This window comes from Numenius arquata, chromosome 14, assembly GCF_964106895.1.
Source record: "Numenius arquata chromosome 14, bNumArq3.hap1.1, whole genome shotgun sequence".
In the NCBI taxonomy this organism is placed as follows: Eukaryota; Metazoa; Chordata; class Aves; order Charadriiformes; family Scolopacidae; genus Numenius; species Numenius arquata.
The window spans coordinates 6,550,579-6,574,353 of NC_133589.1; the positions used below are offsets into that span (position 1 = coordinate 6,550,579).

At 48.8% G+C, this 23,775-nt stretch overlaps 2 protein-coding genes across 2 annotated transcripts; one reads left to right on the forward strand and one right to left on the reverse strand.

Moving 5' to 3' along the window:
* Nucleotides 1-413: 413 nt before the first annotated feature.
* Nucleotides 414-8,443, forward strand: LOC141472019 (mesothelin-like protein). Its single transcript, XM_074158769.1, has 16 exons — nt 414-453; nt 939-970; nt 1,503-1,552; nt 2,127-2,247; nt 2,360-2,445; nt 2,896-3,022; nt 3,108-3,298; nt 3,397-3,487; nt 3,583-3,727; nt 4,352-4,536; nt 5,241-5,396; nt 5,583-5,716; nt 5,986-6,119; nt 6,295-6,395; nt 6,629-7,667; nt 8,370-8,443. The coding sequence occupies exons 1-16, from the start codon at nt 414-416 to the stop codon at nt 8,441-8,443; spliced, it is 2,706 nt and encodes a 901-aa protein (XP_074014870.1).
* A 1,853-nt stretch (nt 8,444-10,296) lies between these two features.
* On the reverse strand, nt 10,297-23,181 carry LOC141471988 (mesothelin-like). The gene is given in 19 exon segments (XM_074158740.1): nt 10,297-10,391; nt 10,482-10,671; nt 11,270-11,364; nt 11,930-12,057; nt 12,628-12,761; nt 12,997-13,143; nt 13,923-14,107; nt 14,343-14,454; nt 14,950-15,040; nt 15,796-15,986; nt 16,117-16,246; nt 16,853-16,938; nt 17,265-17,385; nt 18,276-18,325; nt 18,479-18,625; nt 19,642-19,812; nt 19,934-20,149; nt 20,464-20,635; nt 23,012-23,181. Coding segments are annotated over 19 exon segments (2,631 nt in total).
* Nucleotides 23,182-23,775: the final 594 nt, after the last annotated feature.

Here is a 23,775-nt window from a genome sequence, read left to right on the forward strand (position 1 = left end):
GCACTGGGTTCCTCCCGGTCCGTGCTGGTGTGGTTCTGTGAGGAGCCGAGGGATGGAGCGGGACCCTGTCACTGCAGGATTGAGATGGGATCAGGGCTCCAGGTGTCAGAGAGGACAATTTATGGTGGAGTTTCTTTTAATAACAGATGGTGAATGAAATTCTATTTTCTGTTATATAGGATTTAAAATCTCTCCCTTGGCTGCGGCAGGTTTGTGCGGGAACTCACACAGCGCAGGTAGGCACGCTGACCTGCTGTGATCCCGTGGCTCCAGCCCCAGCGTCAGACAAGGGAATCGGCTGCAGGACCATTCCCAGCCCAGCCAGCACCCTCCCAGGGTGCAGGACGCGGCTCCCCATCTCTGCTCTGCGCTCGTCTGACCTGCACCGAGGACAAAGCCCCGGCACAGGCAGCATGGTGTGGGCAGCCTCAGCAGCCATCGCTCTCCGCCTCCGTGAGTTATAAGTCTTATCCCCACAAAGCTGGCCTTGCCCCGGGACCCCCCTTCCAACCCTGGGCTCTGGGGATGCTCCAGCCCACGGTGCTTTTCATTCCCATCCCACATGGCTTTGGTGCTCCCTGTGCTCTGCCTCCTGCTCCCATCAGCATCCACAGGCGGTGGGAGTTTTTCCCAGCCGCAGTGCATTAGAAATCTGCACAAACATATTCCCAGGGGCAGATTTATCACTTTTAGCCTTCCAGACTCACCCCGAGGCACCCCGGGTTGCTCGGGCTGGCACAGGCTGCAGGGTGGTACAGGGGCTGCTCCCTGCACAGCGTTCACCAGCATTTACTAAATATTATTAAATTGACAAAGAAAGGACTCTTCCAAGACTTTAAACCGGGAGCCGCTTTATAACAGCCCTTGACCGCCCGCGCATACGGTCATGGATGTTTCATAACAGGGATTTTTTATAACCCACTCCCACTTTGTTGCAGGTTTCTCCGCAGACCTCATGAAAGCAGCAGTGGTGAGTCACCGCCCGCAGCTCCGGTGGCTCCAAATACACCAGGGCTTTGCCAAAACATCGCAGCCGGTGCCAGGAGTGGCAGAGCTGCTACAGTTCCCCCGATCCCCAGCTTCAGGGAGGCAAATCCACCACCGCCCTGCTGGTCCCCTGTGCAGCCCATGGCTCTGTCCCTATTCTGTCCCATCCTATCCCATCCCTCACTCACCCACTGCCCAGCATCCTCCCTGCCCTGCTCCCAAACCGAGGGCTGGGACCCTAAACCTGACGGGCACCCCGCTCCCCCCAGCACTGGAGAACCAGGGACAGACTCGCTGTTGAAGACTCCCCACTCCTGAGAGTGGCTGTGGTGGCTTTTGCCCCCACGTGTAGCCCAGGGCAACCTCAGGTCTGTTGCCGTTCTCGGAGGCTTGTGGGCAACAGCAGCCAGTCTGGGCACTGCGACCTCATCAGACCCCATTCCCCACTTGGTCCCTGTGTTTAAAAGCCCTTTGCTCCTTGCTGCCGCTGAGTGTCCCCCTGTCCTCCTCCCCAGGTCACCCTGATCATCGGAGCCGTCCTGTCTGCCACCGAGCAACACCCCGAGTGAGTACCAGCCCCAGCTGGGGTCTCTGACAAGCGGGAGGGTTTCGGGGGTCACAGGCAGTGGGGCCAGCGTGCGTGGATGTAGCATTTCTCCCCACATCCATGTCTTGGCTGCTGTGACAGGTCGCTTGGGCTGGGGAGGATTTAGAGCCTCGTACAGCCGGTTCTGGAGCCGGCGCCAAGGCTGGGATTTCAGCTGCGTCGGCTTTTGTTATAGCACAAACACACCAAGAATTTCCTTTCCTTTATGGATGACGCAGATGCAACGGGAGCCTCCCCTGAGCCAAAATCCAGGCTCTGCTGGTTTCTCTCTCACCCAAAGCCAAGGCTACGGTTGGCACCTCTGCCACCCCCCTGGCCATGGGGATGGGCACCTTCATGGCTGCAGGGCATCCCCCTCGGCACCACCACGGTACCAGGACTGGGGGACATTTTCACGACACCCATGTTATTCCCACTTACCCCACTGTCAGGGTGAAGGGGGATTTCCCATGGGAACAAGCAGATTCTTCCTCCACGGGGTGTCGGGGAGCTAAAGCGGAGGCTGAAATGCAACTGTGCCTCCCCAATGCAGCCTCTCCGCCTCGGTCCTGCAAGGTTTCCAGTGCACCCCAGCCAGCAACCTGCCTGCTGCCGACGTCCTCGCCTTTGCCCAGGGTCTGCAAAATGAAACAGCGGAGCTGAGCGGTGCCCAGGTGGGCTGGGGCCAGGGCCACAGACCCCACTGAGCCCAATGGGGTGCAGGGAGCCAGGGAAAAGGGGCTCTCACCACCTTGGCATTGTCAAGAAAAGCCTCTCTTTGCCCAGCTCTCCTGCCTGGCCAGGCTGCTCGCTGCCAAGAACCTGACGGCCCATTTCAGCAGGTACCCGCCGGACCTGCTGCTCTTCTTCGAGTGAGTATCGAGGGCAGCAAACAGCTGCGGTTTTGGTGCCGAGTCACTGAGGCTGGCACAGCCCGGGGCACGCAGGAGGTCCGTGTGGGAGAAGAGTATTACGAAACCTGCATTGCGATGCCTGCCTCTGCGGGCACCTTCAGACCCACACGGGGCATTTCCAGCCCTGCAGACCCCCTGGTCCTCTCCTCACCCCTCTCCTCTCTGAGGCTGGGGCCATGGTGGCCATGGCATGGGATGCATGGGGTTGGATAGCCCCCATTCTGTGCCCGAGATGTCCTCCTCAGGGTGAGAGGAGACCCCCCCCAGCCCTGTGCATGTCCACAGCTCATTGCTCGGAAGGGATCCCCGTGCTCCCCCAACAAAAAGCAACACTGAAGATCTCCTTCCTGGACATGACAAGCCCTTTGCCCCATTCCTCCCTGCCACGCTTACTCTTGCTCCCCGCAGCTCGGCTGAGGTGAGCAGTGGGACCTGCCGAGAGTTTTACGCCCGGGCTTCCCGTGGGAACCTGGACCTGCTGCCCAGGGGCTCATCCCGGCGGACGGGGCTGCTGCGCAGGGCACTGGCCTGCCTGGTGAGTGAGGACCAAGCCAGGGGTGGCCAGGGTCCCTGCCATCCCTCACTGGGTGTTTAGATGAGGGCTGGGTTGTCTCTCCCAGGGGGTGAGAAGCAGCCGCCTGCACCCCGAGCAGCTCAGCAGCCTCGGGGCGCTGGTGTGTGACATGGAGCCTGAGACCATCACAGCCTCGGACCCCAGCATCCTGGAGAACCTGAAGCTCTGCCCAGTGCTGACAGGGGCCCAGAGGGATGCCCTTAATGCTGTGCTCCTTGGAGGTGGCACAGTATATGGGTAAGGAGCCTCCACCTTCTCTTACGGGGTGGACAATGAGCTGGAGGGATAGTGTGCCCGTGAGGATGCTGAGCTGGTCCTTCTCCCGATGGCTGCAGGGATCCTTCAAGCTGGGATTTACAGACTCTGCAAAATTTGGGGCCGCTCGTGCTGGCTTTGAACCAGACCACACTGAGCTTGGTGGCCGAGGTAAGCCCCCTCCTCAAGACCTCAGGGCGAGTTGCCCATCAACCAGGCCAGTCCTGAGGCTGCGGGACCCAGCACCCTCTGCCCCCTCCCGGCAGGCAGTACGGGAGGCTTTTGGCAGGAGCATCGCAGCCACGTACAGCAGCCAGGGACGTTCCCAGCGGGAGAAGTCCCTGATCCTCCTCAGGGCCTTTGCGGCAGTGTCAGCTTCATCTCATCCCAGGCTGAAGAGGAGCGCAGACAGTGAGTGTTTCCTTTCACTGTGGCCAGACTGGACCAGTTCAGAGCTCTTGGAGGAAGGAAAAATGCCCCTGGGCTGGTCGGCATCTGGATGCTCTCAGGGAGAGGGACAGGACCAGGCAGAAAGCTGTAGGATACCCTTGAAGTAACTGGGGAGATGGGAGAGATGTCCTTGCAACAGACTGGGGTGTTTGCTGTTACCTGGGAGCAGGAATATGGCAGCAGCAGCTGGGAAGGAGCTGGAGCGGGGACAGAAAACTCCTGGAGCTGGGTGGGAGCAGCACCAGGGGATGATGCTGCAAGACTGGAGGATGCTCGTGAGGGTGATGTGGGAAAGGGTTCATTTTTAGTTGCCTTCAACAGGACAAAGCACACATTGGCTGCAGGAACATCACCAGGTTTAACTTTAAGGAATGAAAGCACATAAGGCACCTTCATGGGCTGGGGACCCAGGGGACGGGAGGATGATTCTCAGTCTCACCTGGCAGGATGGCTTGAGCGTTGCTACTGCGATTCCCTGTTCATTCACTGGGGCTCTTCTGAGGGGCTCTGGGACCCTGTGGCAGGACCAGAGCCAGGCAGGAGGGAGAAAATACCATCTGCCTGACGTGCCCTCTCTGTCCACAGGCTGCCTGTCCACCCCCATCACGGCCAGCACCATCTCCGACTCCCTCTTAGTCCTTGACTACAGCACCAGTGAGCAGCTTGACCTCTGCCTGAGCAATGAGGTCTTAAAAGCAAACCTGAAGCCTCTGCTGGATCAGCCGCTCCCCAAGCAGTACCTCAAAGTCGTGAAAAAAAAGCTGGAGCAGGTGATGGGTGCCACAGGGTGGGAGACTCTGCACAGCCCCCCTTTAGCATGGGCACACTCTGGGACAAGCTGCGGGAATGGGAATTACAGAATGATATGGGGTTGGAAGGGACCTCTGGAGATCATCTAGTCCAACCCCCCTGCCAAACATGTCCACCGAGAGCAGGTTGCACAAGAACATGTCCAGGTAGGTTTTGAATGTCTCCAGAGAAGGAGACTCCACCACCTCCCTGGGCAGCCTGTTCCAGGGTTCTGCCACCCTCAAAGTAAAGAAGCTCCTCCTCATATTTAGATGGAACTTCTTGTGTTCAAGTTTGTGCCCATTTCCTGTTGTCCTGTCCCTGGGCACCACTGAAAAAAGACTGGCCCCATCCTCTTGAAACCCTCCCTTTAAGTATTTATAAGCATTGATCAGATCCCCCTTCAGCCTTCTCATCTCTAGACTAAAAAGACCCAAGTCCCTCAGCCTTTCCTCATAAGAGAGATGCTCCACACCCCTAATCATCTTTGTAGCCCTCTGCTGCACCCTCTCCAGCAGTTCCCTGTCTTTCTTGAACTGGGGAGCCCAGAACTGTTCAAGAAGGACAGGGAAGGGTATCGCCAGCCACGGTGGGGAAGGAACACGAGTGGGTCCTTTGTGCCTGTTTCTGCCATCTTTTCCCTTCCCTGACCCTCTTTTCTTTCCCACTGGCCTGGGCCCTACAGATTTACCCGTCGGGGATCCCAGAGGATCAGCTGAAGCTGTTGGGGCCACTGTCCCGCCAGTACACGGCAGAGGAGATCAGCCAGTGGCAGGTGACGTCCAACGACACGCTCTCAGCCCTGCTCAACCCCTCAGATGGCAAGTGGAAGGCTCCCCAGGTAAAGCCCCGGCAGCAGTGGGACACGGGGGCTGGTGAACCCGAACCAGGACCGCTCGGCGCCCAAGCCCAGCTCGGGGCGAGGGCAGTGCCTGAGGGTGGCTCGGCGGTTTTGCAGCACACACACTTATACTGGGAGCATCTTCCTTCCCTGCCTGTGTGCAACCACGGCAACTGTGTTTCCCAGGTCCAGCAGCTGCTCAGCAGGTACCAGGCCCTAGGGGGCACCTTGACTGGGTCCTTGCTTCGGGAACTCGGTGGGAGAAACCTGTGTAACCTGCAGGAGGAGCAGATCGAGCACATACCTCCAGAAGCAATCAGGTAAGCCACTTTCTAGGGATGCTTTTCAGTTCTGTGAGGCCCTTGGGACCACAGAAGTGGATGGTGGGATGGCAGACTCCCACCTCCATTTCAGCTCTGCCCACTCACAGGCAGCATGGTGGCATGGCCACGTCCTGCTTCCAGCTGTTGCCTGAGCCACTGGCACCGCGGGCAGGGATAGACACTTATCTCCCCTGCCAACAACAGGGCTTTAGCTGTGGTTTGGGGTGGTGTCTCCAGCTCTAACCTGTGACCCTCCCTCTCCCCAGGACTGCAGGACAATTAGACATTTCTTCTTGTTCTCAAACCAAGAAAGACCAGCTCTACAGAAAAGCCCAGGAGGCCTTTGCTGGCCAGGCTGGCACCACCAGGGCGTATTATTGCCAGATTTGGCCGTACCTGGGTAGGTATTTCAGCCTTCACCCTCCTTCCCACAGCAATAGAGGTTGGGTACCTCTTCCTCGGCCGGGGGGATTTACCCACACTAGAGACACATTTAGCAGTCTCCAGACCCCCCCTCCCCCAAAAGCGTTGGAAGCGTTTGCACGTGTCTAGGTGCCCCGTACGCTTTCTTTAAGGTGGAGCTCCAGCAAAGGACCTGAAAGACTTGGCTAAAGCTGGCGTTGCCATAGATATGGATATAGACACCTTCCTTGCCCTAAATCCCGATGAGCTGCAGGTACGTCCCCACCGCGCTGCTCCTCTTTTCCCTGCTGAAGGGCAGGGCTAGATGAGGGCTGAGCGCTGGGGTTTGAGGCTGCAGCCCCATCAGACCACCAAGTCTCTATTTTTTTTCCCTTTTTACATTTTCTTTCGGAAGTTATTACTTGCTCTACAGTCCCACTAGAAGAGCGCCTTGTGGTGAGGCCAGCTGTGAGGATGAACAAAGGTGTTGTTGTACGTGTGTTGCAGAAACTCAGTGTCATGGATGTGAAAACTTTGCTTGGGGAAAACCTCCGTTACCTGAAGGAAGCTGAAAATGAGACCTCGGTGATGTGCTGGGTGAAGAGACAGTCCCAACGGGAACTGGACTGTGTCCTGGGAATCGGCCTGCAAGGGGGGACGGGGGAGCCCAGCCCCACGGCCACCCCTCCTCACCCCACCGCCTCGGCCAGTATCACCCCCACAGCCACCGTCTCTGTGCCCACTACCTTCCCCACTGTCCCCACCCCTATTCCCACCAGCAGCCTCCCCTCCACCAATTCAAGTACCATCCCTGACAAGGCCCCTACCCCAACTGCTATCAGCCCGACCCCCTCTCACAGCACTCCCCCACGCACTTACACCACTGCCCCCAGTTCTGCTGGGAGCCCACATACCACCTCCACCACCCAACCTGCTCCTACCACCGGCTCCATTGTCCCATGTTCCATCCACCAGTCCGCCACCTCAAATAAGGCCACCTCCCCCGCTGTCACCCTCCTCACCACCATCCTTGCCACTGTCAACCCCAACGCCACGTCTCCCAGCTCCGTCCCACCCCCTGCTCTCACACATGGGGCCACCACCACCAGCACCGGCGTTGTTACTAACCCAGCTGTTACCACCCGCAACACCAGTACCCCACTGGTGTCCGTGAACCCCCCAGCACCTGGGGGTACCATCAACCCTGCTCCTGCCACCCGTAACACCACCACACCGAGCACCCACAGTGCTCCCAGCACCCTTGTCCCTAACTCCACCTCTGCACCCGCTGCCACCGCAACCACAGAAATGAACCTCCCTCCCCACAAGCCCTCCCCATCTCCCAACTCCACTGTCTCCACCCAAGAGAGTGTCGTCTCCTCCACGGCCAAGACTACAACATTAGCTTGCAAGATCAGTGCCCCTCCAGCATTTCTTGGCTCCTCTTCCACCACCACCAGTGAGACCACTAAAAACCCACCCACAGGCATGCCAAACCCACCGAGACCAACACCCGGCGGATACATCAACCTGCAACCTGAAGCTGGTAAGGCGCGAATGTCCGAAGTCGGGAAAAGTTTAGGAACCAATGGTGAGGCAGAAGTCTTCAGAGACAAGCGGTAGCTGATCCACCCTTTTCCTGGCCAGATTCAATCAGGTGTGCGGCTCTCCACAAGAAACCCCAAGTAGCTACTGGCTAGACAAGTAGCGGTGTCTCCAAGCTCTCCAGGGTTTCACAGCCCCTGGATCTGGACCACACTCTCTTCAGATCCCATGTACTCTGCAAGTCCGGCAAGGTGCACCTTAAGATGTCTCACCATGCACAGCCCCCCTCAACCGCTCTGCAGAAAGCTGGAGTAATCCCATTAATGCCAATGCACTGCACTGTTTTTCCCAAGGCCTTCCATATTTCAGTGTCTCTGAATAGGCAGAGCTGTAAAAGCGCTAAAATCTGAAGTCATTTAACCTGGCAGAGCTACATCTGTAGCTTCAATGACTCAACAGATTTACTCCTGCTTTACGCTGGTGAAAGTAAGAAAATACTTGGTCCTGCTGACTATCACGGCCAGGTGACGTTTGTAACTGGGGTGCAGATATGGGCCATGTCACAAAAGGCAGGAAAGTGTTGTCCTGACACATGCAAACCTTTGGGGTACCTGAATCCCAAAGCAGCTCTACTGCCCTCACAGCTCACGTGTGGTGTTTCTCTGGATAATCCAATTCTTTCTCATCTGTCTCTTCCACCCAGGATCAGGATCCAGACTCTCCTCCTGCCTGGTGCCCATACTGATGACAGCCTCACTGCTGCGAGGGCTTCTCTGACACGGCCACCTCCAGCCCCAAACTCACGAGATCCCTCCTTTCCTTTTCACCATCCTGCAAAAGAACGGTGCTGGCAAATTCCCTGCGGAAGAGCAGAAACCCAGGAAAGGAATAGAGTTCAGCCATTTGATACCAGCACAGAATTTGCTTATTATTTTTGAGGCTGGGCAGTGAAAGGAGGACAGATATTCTTCCTGCCCAAAGAAGCCAAACAGGTACTTAGTAGCTAGTTGTTCTCTGTAGTACAATTACCAGCAACACTGACTGGTCTGACAATGCATTACCGCTGACAGTGGGCCCAGTTCTGCCAGCTTGACTCGCACTTTTACTTCTAAGCAGTCCTACTGGGATCTGTTGAAACAGTGGGACAAACTCAGGGATTTGAGTTACCGGCCATTGCAGAAGCAGCAGAATATGGCCCAGCAACATCAGTTCAGAGATCCACTAAATTACATTTAACTTGGTTTATGAACTTATGAGACTTTTGATCAAGATTTGTTCAAAGTACGCGAAGCCTAGTTTGAGGGATGATTAACTGAGGATAGTTTATCTTGATTACTGTTGCAATGCTATATAATAAAACATCAATAAACTTTTTTTTTTTTCCTAATCAAATGTGTCTTTGGTGTGTTTAGTGCTTTGTGTTGTAGTTTTTCTAGCTAGCTTAAATCTAAACAGTTTCTACTTCTCTTGCTCTGACTTTCTTCGTTACGTTCATTATTCAGGGTCTCCTCCTCCAATAGCTCTACTACAAGAGAGTGTTTCTCCCTTCAACTTGCAGATCTTCCACTGACTAGTTTTATCCTCCATGGGCTGAAGGGATTCTTGCATGTCATTTGTTGAGAGTGAATCAAGGCACAAGGAAACAAACCAAGATTTTAGTCAGGGGATCGATGCTGTTAAAAAATGCAGACTGTCTTACTTACAGTGGGCTCTCTCCCACCCTTTGCACCCAGTACCCCAGGATACAGGCAGTGGGGAAGTGTTTCTTGCCACCCAGAAGTCTGCATGAAGGACAGACCAAGCTCTCCTGCTCTCTTTCTGTAAAGCACGGACAATAAACATTTGTAATGTCTTTCCAGACAGGCTCTCCTCCTGGAGGAAAAGGGGGATTTCAGGGGCTGGATGAAGGTTGTACTGAGGCTTTTTGACAGAAATTCCCAATGAGTGGAAAAAAGAGTGCTGAAAATTTTATACAAAGTTCTTATACCTTTCCTCTGAGGAAGCTGAGAACAGCCTCAGCTCTTTACTGCTGAGTAGTCAACACCAAAGAAAAGGAAAAGGCATATCTGGGGGTTCTGACCATTTAATTTGGACCGATACCTGCAGACACAAAGGTACGGGCAGGCTGAATGAAGAGACGACGACAGCAACTCATCAATTTGCTTCTGGCATTTTTTACTTAGTTCCATTATTTCTTTAGAATCAGCTGGAAAACTTCACTCCCACTCAGAGGCCTTGGCAGTATCAAGAGACCAGGCTCTTTGAGAAACGTAACCGTTAACATGCAGAACAACCAATTTTCTCACCCTTAAACCCACCAGGGCTGGACAGTAAAAAATTGACATTGTTTGTGTTGCAGTAATATGGCTGGGGCTTACCTGGGCTTGGTCTGTACAAAAGGCAAAGATCCTGCTCTGAAGAGTCTGAAATTTTCTCTTCAGACAGAACACGGGGAGTTTTTTTGAGTTATTTGAAAGACAAAGAACCTAAAAGTGAACCCTGGGCTGCATAATAGTTGCCTGCTAGCACTGAGCACCCCCTCACCCCCCCAGGCGTGGCTGTCCCCAACAGGCCTCAGAGCAGGTCACAGGCTGGTCCTCCTCCTCTCGCTTTCTCTTGAGGGAAGATTTTCAAGACAAGACAGATGTCATCAGGGAACTGGTAAGCAGAGCAGGCAGGAGGTGGAGTGTCATGGCCACAGTACCCAGAGAGGCTGAGGATGGCACTAGAGGAAAAAGAGGGAGCATCAGTGCAAAGAAATCAACGATTGGACTTCTTAAAGCACAGTACTCAGAGGTCCCAACATAATACATACGCTAAAATTTGGGCATGATAATGTTGATGTAGCCTTCTTGTGTTCCCCCAGTGAGAGAAACATTCAATTTATCTAATTCTGATTGTTGCTGCCTGTGGACCCACTCCTTGATGGGGGACTGGTTCTGCCATTTGTACAGATCACGAATATTTATCCCCAGCAAGTTCTGAACCTCAGGAATCGTCAGGCTCTAGGAGAAATCAAAGAGCGCGAGAATCACAGATGTAAATGCAGGAATGGAAATAATACCTCAGACCAAGGAACCAATGAGGTTTCTAGTAGCAGAAATGTGAAGTACAGGTAAGACAAATTTCTGGTGAGTGATTTCAACTGGGACAATCTTCCCTTAGGTTCGGGGAATGAACACGAAGGTTCCTCAAAGACTACTTCTGTTGTCCTCTGATGACAAGTCTACTACGCTCAAGTGGGAGCCCAAATCACTGGGCTTTCTTCCAAAATTGATTATATTACTGCTAACACTTGTCAGAAGATTTGTCACATAGCTGTGGAGCGTAGTCTAATGGATGCCCGTTCTCTGCTCCTGCCACTACTGCTATGAGAGCCTGCTCTAAAGAAATTCCCCAGTAAGATTGGCTTAGCATCTAAGTATGACTCCAAATTACATTTTTTAAGAAGTTTCAGGCCAGTTCTCCACTTTCTACTGTTCTAGCATAATTCTGAATTTGATGGAGTGACTCCTGACTTACACCAATGGACAATGCGACCAAAACCAACTACTTGGCATAATACGAATGCAAGGAATCAAACCATTTGAAGATTCAGCTCACCAACAAAGAGTCTCTTCTTAACTGTGCTAAAGTACTGACTTCCATATTCACACCGTCCTTGCTTAGAGCTTTGAGATCCACACCAGGTGCGCCCCCTGGGACCAAAAAGAGAAAGTATATCAAAGCATGGAGGACAGCCCTCGAATGAGCAGTGTTGTGTAACTGTGTAAGCTAGAGCTATAATGATGCCTCCAAAGTTTATTAGGCTGGGGCTGCTCACAGAGTGAGTTCCAACTGCAAAATATATGGATGCTACTTCATTTTGCTGGGAGGTATTATTGTGCTGGCTGTTAAACCACCCTGTGACAATGCCAGATGCTAGACAGAGGGGTAAGAAGAGTTTGCTCAGGCTGTGAATAAATTCTTGGCTTAACAGGGAAAAATCTATGTTGTGTGACACGGAAAGGGGCTATGAGATATGCATTAAGCACTAGCAGCTTGATTTCTTGTGGATCTCGCAGATCTTATCCATCCCAGAAGTCATGAGTTTGATTTTCTTTGTGATAGTCTGACAATTGATTTCAGCAATCTACAAGCTGGAAAAAATTGAAAGTTTTAACAACCCGGCTTTGAAAATTCCCAAATCTTAGATGGTATTTGATACCCGTTCAGCTTCTGGCTAAGACCTCTCTCCCCATAATACACTATTCTTTTACATACCTAGATATGGTTCAATAAGCTCATAGTAAGCAGGCAAATAGTGCTGGTCTGAGAAAGCACGTTTTGCTTTAGCATATAAGATGTCTTTCGTAGTCTGTGAACAGGCTGAAAGATTCAGAGATGCCAGTCTGCAGAAAAATGAAGATTTAGGGAGAGAAAAGTTTTTATTATCTTCAACCTGAACAAATCTTGAACTATTCTGAGTAATTCTCTGGGATTCTCTACATAAGACAGGTGACTCCTTCTTCCCAGTAAATAGAAGAGGTACAGAGAGAAGCTACGAACAAAAAATAATGGCTCAGTCTCTTGCTTAAAATGATATGTCTTCTAAGTTATGATGACTGATGGTGCATGATAAGTTTCTGCATTTGCAAAGATGTAGTTAACTAATTTCATTTAGAAGCCTTTCAAATAAATTTAAATTAAATTAAATTTAATTAACTCTCTTTTCGCTCAAGACAAAAGCATGCATGCAAACCCTATCTGTTGACAGCTGAGCTGCAATAAAGAGAGTGTGATTGCAAATCTGAGCCCTTCCTGGCAGGATAGAGAAGAGCAGGCTTTTAAACCTGGACACAGGGTGGGTACTAAGTTGCTTCCTAGACTTCCTTTCACTGAGTGGAGAGAAAAGGAAAATGCATTTTCTGATGGGAAAGCGCTGTTGCAAGAAGCCAAGAGCATCACAATACTTGACTCACTTCAAGCTGCTGGAGTCTATCATATTCAACTCGGTCACATTTAGAAGGCATGTGTATCTCGTACCAATCGCATTCAGTGCAGTGGTGTTCAAGGCATTTCCCAAGCCAACATATCTTCTAATTATTGCAGAAGCCTAGAAACACATTTAATATTTTTTTCAAAAGTTAACCTGAATCAGAATTTATGTTTTCACCCTTAAAAGAAAAACAAATGCAATCATCGCAAAAATAAAATTGAATCATTTGAAATATATTTGTTTGGACCTCAAGGATGGGCCACTCATCTTTGAACCCACTAAGCCAGTCCTAGACCAGCAGCTCCCAAACCAGGAAGGAAACACAAGCAGGAAAGCAAACCCAAATCCCTACCTGAGCATCAGCAGGCTGGTATTTTAGCAAGTCAGCCAGTGTATCAGCTGAAGTTATCTGCCATTTGGAAACATCCTCAGGGGTGATGAAAGAAATGAGGGGACCCAGTTTGGGGAGCAGACTTTCAGGATACCCATCAGGATATGTCTGATGAACAGTGGAAAGACTGTTGTTATTGCTATGAACACTCATTATCATGCCTGTGCTTTTGAATTTATGCTTTTTGCAAAATTGACGCGGAAAAGCCCAAAAGGTCTTCAAAGAATAAGAAACCAAAGCCAGTGAGATTCCATGACACATCTGTCCGTTTTCTGCTTCATAGCTCAGGCAAGCAGGCCCCAAGGCAAGGAACAAAACCCAAAGCACTGTGAACTGATTCAACAGGGGCCCGACTGGGCAGTTTGTCCTGCAGTGGTAAAGGTGGGTTTCCCCAGCAGTGGCACAGCCAGCAGGTCCAGGGAAATTATTATTCCCCTCCATTTGGTTGGCACTTGCGAGACCCCATCTGGATACTACGTCCAGAAAGACTTTGACAAAGTCTAGCAAAGATTAGCCAGTCTAGCAGAGGGCCACACCAGTTGGGAGGGCAGAAGCACACAACATACAAAGTAGGGCGGTGGGACTGATAAAGATGGGTTTTTTTAGTCTGGAGAAGACTAGGCAAAGATTTTATTACTGTCTTCAACTATTTAATGGGAAATTACAGGGAGTATGGAGCCACACTCTTCTCAGTGGTGCACAGTGAAAGGATAGGGATCAACAGACTGAAAATTCTGATATTAAGAAATATATATTTTCATAGTAAAGGTGGTCAAACACTGGAAGAGGAGCTCAGAGAGATCACGGAGTCTCACTTAAACTCAACTGGACAAGTCCCTGAGCAATCTCATCAGTAGATAATTTGACATTCTTCAGCCTGGCATTACCTCATCCAGATGCCTCTTCAGCACAGCTAATTGCTGAATACTGAAGGCATAGGTCAGTATCTGAGGGAGGTGATTATCCAGAGAGACATTCCTCAGGCAAGTATGTAACTGCTCGGCTGTGTAGTCAATAGGCATCAAGTCACTGTTAAGAACCATCTCTGTTATCTGCTTGTCAGGTGGGCAACCTGTGAAGCAATTACCAAATCTGCTCAGTGTTAAATCCTTTTACTTCAAGTTTTGAATACTCCCTTGCTGGAGATAGACAGTTATGGAATCATGGTACCACCCTCCTCCTGGGTGACCTGCCACCGAGTGTTTCATAGTTCAACTCAGAAACATTTAGAGACACCTACAAGCACTAGGGTCAACCCTGACGCCAGAGGGAATGTTGCCATTATGGATCAGAGAAAGCTCCCATACCATCAGCACGCTTATGCCTAGTAGGCAGGAGTTCTTCAACAATGGTGGCCAGCTCTTCCCTTGACAGAGGTGAATCACGTGCAAAGTTTTTCATCCAAAGAGTTAAAGTATGCTGCAAGGAAAAGGTTTCATCAGGGGGACGTTGCAGTTTTGGGCATACCACCAGCATAACAAGTTGCTACTCACACAGACAAGAACTTCACTGTTAAAGGACTAAGGGCAGCAGACCTACTGCTATAAGCCTAGAGATCTTTCCTTGGTGAGCCACAGGCAAATTTCTTAATGCTTAAACTCTATCGTATCCCATGGCCCATAAATTATTTTACCTCCTCACAAAGCATTGGCACCAGTTACTACTGCTTTCCACCTCTGGTACTCTTCTGACAGTTACAGGAAAAGGATTGACAACGATCTAGATTTGCAGTTCCACGCTGTCACCTTGATCAGCCCTCACTTCTCATAGACCATCCATCCCTTTTGGCACCACGATTTTTAAATGAAGACAGTACTGAAAACATACCGGTTGAACAACTCCCATCATGTTTCTTCCACACTGCAAGACCTAGAAGTGCTTCCCAAACTCCCCACACATCAAAGAATAACCCACCTTGGGGATCTTCTGCAAGATGCTGTGATCAAACACAGGAATCAATCCACTGAGCTCATTCAAGGTAAAAGCTGACCACGCTACAGGAGGCCTGCATACAAAAAGTACCAGGGATCAGCTTTCAAGGAAGAACAACACAAAAAAACCTACTTTAAAAGCTGCCAGGATTATGTCCTCGTAACATCTGAAGTTAAGAAAACACAAGATTTAAATCCTATCTCGATCACTTCCTGTTACACAGAACTTCATTCCATTGGAGCAGGAGTAATTGTTAGTAACACAAATAAGGGCAGCTGGATGGGAAAATGGCATTTAAGACATACGTTATTATTTTCTTAAGCACGAAACCCAAAGAATATCTATTGCTTACTATCACCCAATTCAATGCCCAAGATCTCAGGGCATTTGACACAGGAAGGAAAAATATTTTCCCTCCCCGGACAACGTCTCTGTTAGATACAGCCAGGGATTTATCAAGCATCTGTCAGTTTGACAGGAAGAAACAGAGTATTTTCTGAAAGTGAATGGCTGACAAACAGCTAAAGCCCATCTGTGTTCATCAGGACAGTCTCAGAGAAGTTTGGTTAATGAAAAACAGACCAGAGGAAAGGCTTTTATAATTACAGCAGGTGAGAAGCGACAATGTATTTTTCAGTGGAATTCCAGCCAAAACTTTCATCTGAAGTTCAAATAAAACAATGGTAAATGTCCAATGCGAAATTCAAAAGCAACGAATTATTCAAATTTTTGATCAAGCTGGTTGCCTGGAGGTCACTCAGGTCTTAATAGGACAATCGTTTTGTTTAAGAGAACTCTTTTGCTGATGCCCAGAGGAAAAATTCATACCCAAATGTAGTGTTACCACTGCTGATGACACTCCTAATAGCCTCTTCTTGATCAGGCAGGAAAGAGTCACACTGGCTTAAGCGCTTCAGCAAATTCCCACCAGAACTTCTAATGTATTCTCCACCCAGGTCACAGACCAGACGTCCCAGAATCTCTGCATGTTCCTCGTTTACTTGCGTGCTAGAAATTTTCTGAAATAATACAATACAGAGGCATTAAATAGAACTGGATGCCACTGGGGAAGAGCACTCTTGCTCCTGCTGACGGCTGACAACCCAAAATTCTCTCCAGCCTTGTGCAGAGCAGTCCCTGACCACGTACCAAACATGCCAAAGCTTCCACGAGCAGCTGTTTCCGCTGAGATGACTCCCTTTGCAGAACATCAAGATTTGCTTTCCCGATATTAGCAAAGTATTGCCTACAGCTTCCTGTCGCTGCATAGTCTGAAGGACTAGAAAGACAAATACTCCATGAGTTCTGGTGAATGATATCAACCAGTCGGACAGGTTCAAGGCTGTTCAACATATACTGAGTCCAATATAGCATCTTCCATATCCACAGACTAAACTCTATGCAGCTACTGTTCCCAAAGATCCTAGTCCACATTTTTTAAAAATTCATTTTCATCTTAAGGAATCTATTGTGAGACTCAGCTTAAAATTGCATAAGATTTGGATACAGAACCACAGCGGGCAGCTACTGGAACACATAAATCCACTCTACTGTCTGTTTTCTTTGATGTTGTAAGGGAAAAGCACAATCACAGAGGCTGGAAAGTACAAAAACTGCATACTGGTTTCATATCGAAACAGACATATTTAAAAAGAGCTTCAGAGTGTTTAAATTAATATGATGCATGGTTGAATCTGAAAGGACCTTCAAGCACTTTTGAAAGCTTTCTGCAATCTGATTTTTTTTTTTTCCCCTTTAAGGAAGCCTGAGCAAGTTTGAAATACACATCAAACACAAACTAGTCATTACCAGCTAGGTTATACAGTAATACCTCCTTTTCCCACTAAGCACTAAGGTAACAACATGAAAACCATGGCACAGTTACCTTAAAAACAGCAAGAGGTCTTTAGGATAGCTGTCTAAATCCTTGGGAATCCCATGCAGCGTCACCACCTTCACTAAGCAACTCAGCTGAAAGGACACCACAGTTTACATGAAAGAAAAAAAAACAGCATTAAAACATAAGGAAAAAATAAAACCTATATAAAGATTTTAAATTACTTTGGAGCAGAGTAAAAAGAAAAGACAGAAATCAGAGGTTTTGGTTCCTGAGAAACCTCGTCAACTGGGTTTTGACTTCTCTCTTTGGGGAAATTCAGAACTGTGGGATGAAGACCCAAGACCAGTTACATTTGTTCCAGTCCCTCAAGCTGAAAGTTTTTTGTTCTTGCTGAACAATCCTCATTGCGACCTTCATGATACCATCAAACGTGGTATTTCAAAATACGGGAACTGACCCGGCCTCCTCCCAGCTTGACATTCTTTTTCTTCATGACTTTGGCCAGCTCCTGAAATCTTTCTGCTTCCATCTCATTGGCAGCTGCACATGTGAAGCCTTGGAGGACTGACTGGGAAAGCCTGAATATTGACGGAAGGCAAATCAGAAGGGCAAGGACTTCAGGAGAAAACTCAGTGCTGATCTCCCACATATATAATGACAAATACAGCAAGCACAAACCTCCCCCATTCTCAAAGTTTAACGTTCTCCAAACTCCATGCCCTCAAAATTGCCAGTCTTGACCTGTGTGGGAGATCAAGAAGCCATCACTGGTCAAACAAACATACCCTAGAGACTCGTAGTAGAAGTAGAAATGCAGGGACAAACTCTCCATCCCAAGTAATTACTGCTGTATCCTGAATTACAAGATCAGTCTCCTCCCTGTGTTTTCAGCACATGCCACACATGGAAAGTGAAAAGGAGTTGTGCAGATGCTCACCACTGAACATAGTTTGCACAGTCTGAAAGAGCCCAGGGAGAAGTCCTTAAAATTTTGATTACTTTCTATATGGAAAAGCTTCGCTGTGGAATCAGCAGGACACTGATGTCGACTCCATTGTTTTTCCAGATATGTATCAAGGTTTTCATAATTTTTCATCTCAGATAGGAGAGCTGACAAAAGACTTATATCAGCCCTGCTAAATTTAATGCCTGGAATAGCGCTGTGGAAGACTGACATATTCTCCGATTAGAAACCCCTCCCACAGAGGCAATCAGAAGTGGGGTTCGAGGTGCAGTCTCAGCCAGCAGCATCATTTTAGAAAGCAAGTGTGGTTTATGGGTATATTTTGCAGCTGTCAGCCTGGTAAATCTTGATGCTACAAGCCTCTGTTTGCGTTTGCATGATATTTCCCATCTGTTGCTATGGATTGAATACGGTGGGTCTCCCATACGTACCAAAGGAAACACGGAAATTACAATCAAAGCAAACACAAGCATGGAAAATGGAAGGAGAGAAGAAAAACGCTACCTGCTGAAGTCAGGCTCTGTCTTTATCGCATCACTGAAAAACATGGCAGCCTGTGAAGCAAAGCCAGAGCGTCAATAGTTTACTGTGCTCTTCTGCAACATTCACCTGTATTTTCAGGCAGATTTGCAGAGCAGACACACAGCTCTGTAGAGGCCAAGGCTGACACTGAGGGGTAAGAAGGACATAAGCCGCCAGCATATTACCTGTTCTCGGGTCCACATTTTACTGTTGAGATCCTGAATATTGGGCTTCTCTCCCCCAAAAACAAGCAATGATTTTGGAATGTAACTGGCCAGAGCATCAGGGACATATTTAACCAGGTCAACAGGGTGGCCTACGCTGGAGTAAATCTTAAAACAAAACAAAACAAAACATATCATTCAAACACTGTGGCTAAAATAAACAATTGCTGGAGAAGAAATGACAAACTGTAAAGAAGCCAGGCAAATTCCCCCCTGATGATGATCTGGGCATTTCTTGGAGACCCAACGCTATGAAATATTTCCTGTTTGACATATTCATCAGACGAGGCGAGCTGTTTGGAGCTAGTACCTGGGGTCCTGATGAATCAGAACGATTCTGTCTCTTATCAGTTTCCCACCTCCTGGCTTTATGCCCTAAAAAGGTTTAACAGGCCAGAAAGAAGGGACGTGTCTTTCCTCTCTGCCAACGCAAACAATGTCTCAACTTTCTGAGGGCACGTTGCAGAACAATCCGGTGGTGAATGATGAGATGTTATTTCCCTAATGCTTCACACGGAGCCCTGGCTGCCCCATTGACCTGGGACACACTATAGGCAGGGCCTCTGGTGCAAAACACAATTCAGAGTTGGGAAGATGAATAACAGCAAACTCGAATGCTACACATGCACTTGAAGGCTAAAGACATTGTGAGAAAAAAAGGCAAAAAGGTGTCTAAATCCTACACAATCACAAGGGGAGATGAAATACTGCATTGCTGAAGGACCAGTCTACCCTAAAAGGGGCTTTCTAAGCCACCTTCCCTTCTCACATGTTCTCACTCCAAACCACAACAGTATCCTTCCTCTGAAAGCATCTTTTCAAGTCAATGGGGAGTAGCTTCCAGGACTACCCCATAAAACAACTGTCTCTTCTCCCCTTGTCCCCAGGAGGCTCAGCAGGACACAGTGGCTGGCTGCCAAGGACATCTACACAGGCAAGGTGATAGGGACTTGCGATGCTTGTCCTGTTACACACTCTGTTTGGCAATGGCAGACACCCCCGAGGGAATGCTGTCTGGGTGTGCGGGTGTGTGTCAATGCCAGGCCCCAGGTGACCAGTGTTCTTAGCTGTGAGTCACTGGAACTTTGCTAACTTATGACGCCTGAAGAGAAAACCAACATCACCTTTTCCACAAATATCCTTTTCAGAGAAGAGGGCAGGGTCACCATGTGCTGAACAAACTCAGGCGACTTAATGGCTTCCAAGATCACTTCCGGAGACAGACTTCGAAGAGTGCTGCTGTTGAGGCCAGCCACCAAGCTCCCCAGCTTTGCCAGGCTCTGTCCGTTTGAGATCTGAAAGGTAACACACGCAGGCACGAGAACATGAAGGGCCAAGTATCATTTGCTGACAGCTAGTTATACCCAGCCAGGAATACCGGCGTGAGGTGCATTACGTGGATCTTATCCTTTATACCTGATAGCCAGAGCTCAGCAGTTTGTTGATAATAGCGCTGGACTGCTCAGCGTTCCAGCCACAAACGTCACCCAGGGCAGGAATAGATGCTTCAAGGTCTTTATCACTGATGCTATTTTCAATGTCGGATACGGACAGCCCAACTGCAGCCTGGCCCAATGAACGCAGGACTGCAGGGTTAAAATGCTCAAATTTTCTCACCAAAGAGGATGCAACCTGAAAATGTCCCACACAGACAGAAAAGAAGGTCAGAGCAGCAATGAAGTGAGCCTATGGGATCCTATGGCCTTTGGATGTCTTAAATCACCGGACTTTGTGCCTCAAACCTGTGTGATGAAGCCTGTTGATGGACTGCCTCCCCGCACTACAATTTTGCACATCATGAAACACCAGCCAGATGCCACAATTAAAAAAAGCAAGATTGCCTACAGGAGTGTACACAGGAGGAGGCATTAGAGTTGACCCTCAAGTCTAACAAATTTTGTCTAGGTGAATAAAGAACTGAGTCACGGGGCTGGACAGGAGATTACCTGCAGTTCCTCTGTTGTCATGCAGGAGGGAGATCTCTCTCTCCTTACTCCTCCGTGTGTCAGGTTCAATGGGCAGTTCTTACTGATCCTCTGGGCCAAGCTCAAAGCGTCATCTCTGCTCAGGTTGCTCACTGCTGAGGGGCTCAGGTAGCAAACAAATCTGTCTGGGAGACTGCAGGTGGGAGACAAGGAGGAGAGGTTGCCAGTATGATAGACAGGGACTCTGACGGATCTTTCCTTTTTTCCTAAAGGATGCTCTTTTCCAGTACACGTTTCCCCTGGATTCACTTTAGCTCTGACAATGCTGATGCTCCTGTTCACAAAGAGCACTGCTGTGTCAGGCAAAACTGCACAAACATGACAGTCATTTCCCAAGATTTGGAACTTTTGGTCTGGCCCACCCCAAGATCAAGTGCAACACAATTATTTGAGGAATAGAAAAATGCTTTAAAGGTTTCATGGAAGCAGCCAGCAGAAGCCCTGCTCAGCAAACTTTTGCTAAGTCACAGCACCACGCTAAACCATAAGTCAGGCAGGAAGTCAGGTCAGGTCCTATACCTTGATAAGGGAAAACTGGGTCCAGAGGTGAGCAGCGAGGTATAGTACACAGCTGTCTCCCGGAGCAAGGTGAGGTTGCTGATCATCTGTATATTGACTGGATCCCTGGCAAATTTTTGAAGCTGAGGGTTTTGACATGGGGAAGAAAACCCAAAAGTAATTTAGATGGATGCTTTAATAATGACAGTCACTTGGGACAGTTTGAACAAACCTCAGTTCAAGCAATAAGGTTTTTTTCACCTGGCTTTAAAGTTGTGAGGAAATTTATTTTTTGTTTTCCAGTAATACACTGGGACCTTGTTTTATTTATCTTTGCACTCTAAGGGCATGGTAAGCCTCTCACTCTATGACTGCTGTAAGGCACAAAGGTAGGAGAGCTGCTAAAGGATGTGGCCCTGCCCCTACAGCATCGCTCACACGTACAGTCTTTCACCAAACCAAGCCCAGGTATCGGTCCAGTCTTGAGATGAAGTCTGGGTTTGCTCCCCTTATTGACTCCAGTTTGCCTTCTGCAGAATTACCTACCGGAAATCAACTTCTGTGCAAACGCCTCTTATCACAAGAAATCGTGATGGGGCAGGGGAAAAATAAGAACTGAAGTGACTGTTCACCAGAAATAATCAAGAGAAATGTTCCTGCTAACAGCACCTCCATGAATTTTGGTCAGGGCGGGAAGACAACCTCCCAGGCACAGAGTATTTTGCACGCTGCATATTCTCCATCACCACGATGAGCCTGCACTTACTGTCGGTTCATCACCAAAAAGCTGCAGGTCTCCAACAGTAGCATGCTCCAAGAAGGATCCAAGATAGTTTTCAAACCAAGCAGTGGAACTCAGACCTGGAATGGTTGCATTGTAGCATTTCTGGTTTGATCCTGCAAAACAGGCAGACACCATCAAACTACAGACTTGCACCGTATCAGGCAATGAGTGGAGACTGGAGATTTCCAAATGCAGAACAGGCCTATCAGAGAACTCAGCCAGCAGAGAGCTCCCTAAGCGCCTCTGGTCACACATTTATGCTCAAATCTGTGTGTCTGTGCATTCCCTACACATGGGACAGGACGGATGCCTCATTCTTGCACAGCCCTCCAAATATTTCATCACCAGTCTCTTTCTTCCTCCCTTCAAATCTGCCAAAACCTTTTTGCAGGACATTAAATTTCTGCATGCAAGCTTACTGCCTGGAGACAGGGGAGGGTCTTACCCTTTCTGAGCTACTTCTGAGCTGAATTCTTTAGCTCTCAGAAGCAAACCCTGCACTGCTCTTTCACAACAAAAGCAGTCAATGCCATTTGCACAGGATGTAAGTCAGTATAGGACTGACTGTGCTGATTTATAAAACCCTGGATTAATAAAGCCTTCAAGGCAGAGAAATGATTCCTGATACTACTTATCACTGTCATATTTCCAGCCTATTTCTATTGAAGAGACTATATAAATTCACCAAAAACCCTGTGAAGCCTCATCCCTGTGACAGATTGCAGCTAATGTTGTAGCATGTAGCAGTGGCTTAAAGCATTCTGTTGTTTCTTAAAGAAAATTGAGTCATTTACCGTCCTGGATGAGAAAGTATTTGATCCCAGTGTAAAGATTCCTCTGTTCTTCCGCTGGAAGGTCAGAATATATGCCATTCAGGGCAGTGACTCTAAAGATGGATAAGAAAGGCAGACATCTCAAACACAGATGAAGCCAAACCTGGCAGGGTTGGATTCTCACAGAAGTGGCTGTTACTATCAATCACATCCCTTTTCAAAGTTACTGTTGTGATTTCCCTTCACAATAGCCCCCATGATCATCTAGGGGGATGAGGACCAGTTACAGGGTCAGCAGGAGTGTTACGAAGCCTTGGAGAGAGCTTCTCAGAGACCCCACCCAGGCCTCCAGCAGTTCACAGCACTTGCAGGACTTAGCCCCTTGTTTTGGAGTGAGGGCCACTTTCCTATCTCAGCAACATGGCACTGAACAATCCTTGTGTTCAGCACTTACATCTTCTGAAACGCCTCACAGAACACGTTTTTGGCATGGAGGCAGGCAAAGACCTCAGGCTCGACCAGGAATGGCTGAAGCCCCTCATGGACCCACTGAGACAAAACAGGTGGGCTGCCAATATCAGGCACTTGCAACATCTTCTCCCACAGGCCATTAATGAAGATCATGTTCCACTCAAGAGAAAGAGGCACATGAGAAAACTGAAGGCAAGAGATGAAAAGAAACACATGAATTCAAGCGAATACAGACTAATGAACAAACATTAACATAAATCCACATGAACCTGAACATTATAAACAGAATCACCCCTAGCAATAATCCCTTCTCTGGATAGCGACTCTCATCATCGCAATATTTGTGCAATTCAAGCACAGTTGGTCTGTAATTCACACAGGAACCCCAGGTCTGTGCTGCCACTGCAGTCAGCAACAGCAAACCTACAGGCACTCATAGTTGTTATTCCTGTCTTCCCAGCTATTTTTAACAGCACACAACCCTACTATGTTGGTGGCGATCCATTGATTGAAATAAGGTAACGATAAGATAAAAAATAAGGTAATGTTAACTAACACCTTCCACTGGCATCGATGTTACAAGTGAACAACTAGTTGGATATGTGATACCCACCCGCTGGCTGAACGCAGTCAGAGCAGCTACAAGCTTCTTGGCATCATATTTGGAAAAGAACAGAACGGAGTATTGCGGATCCATCACACTGGCAGGTTTAGGGGTAAGGCAAGAATATAAGGATATGAGGAAAT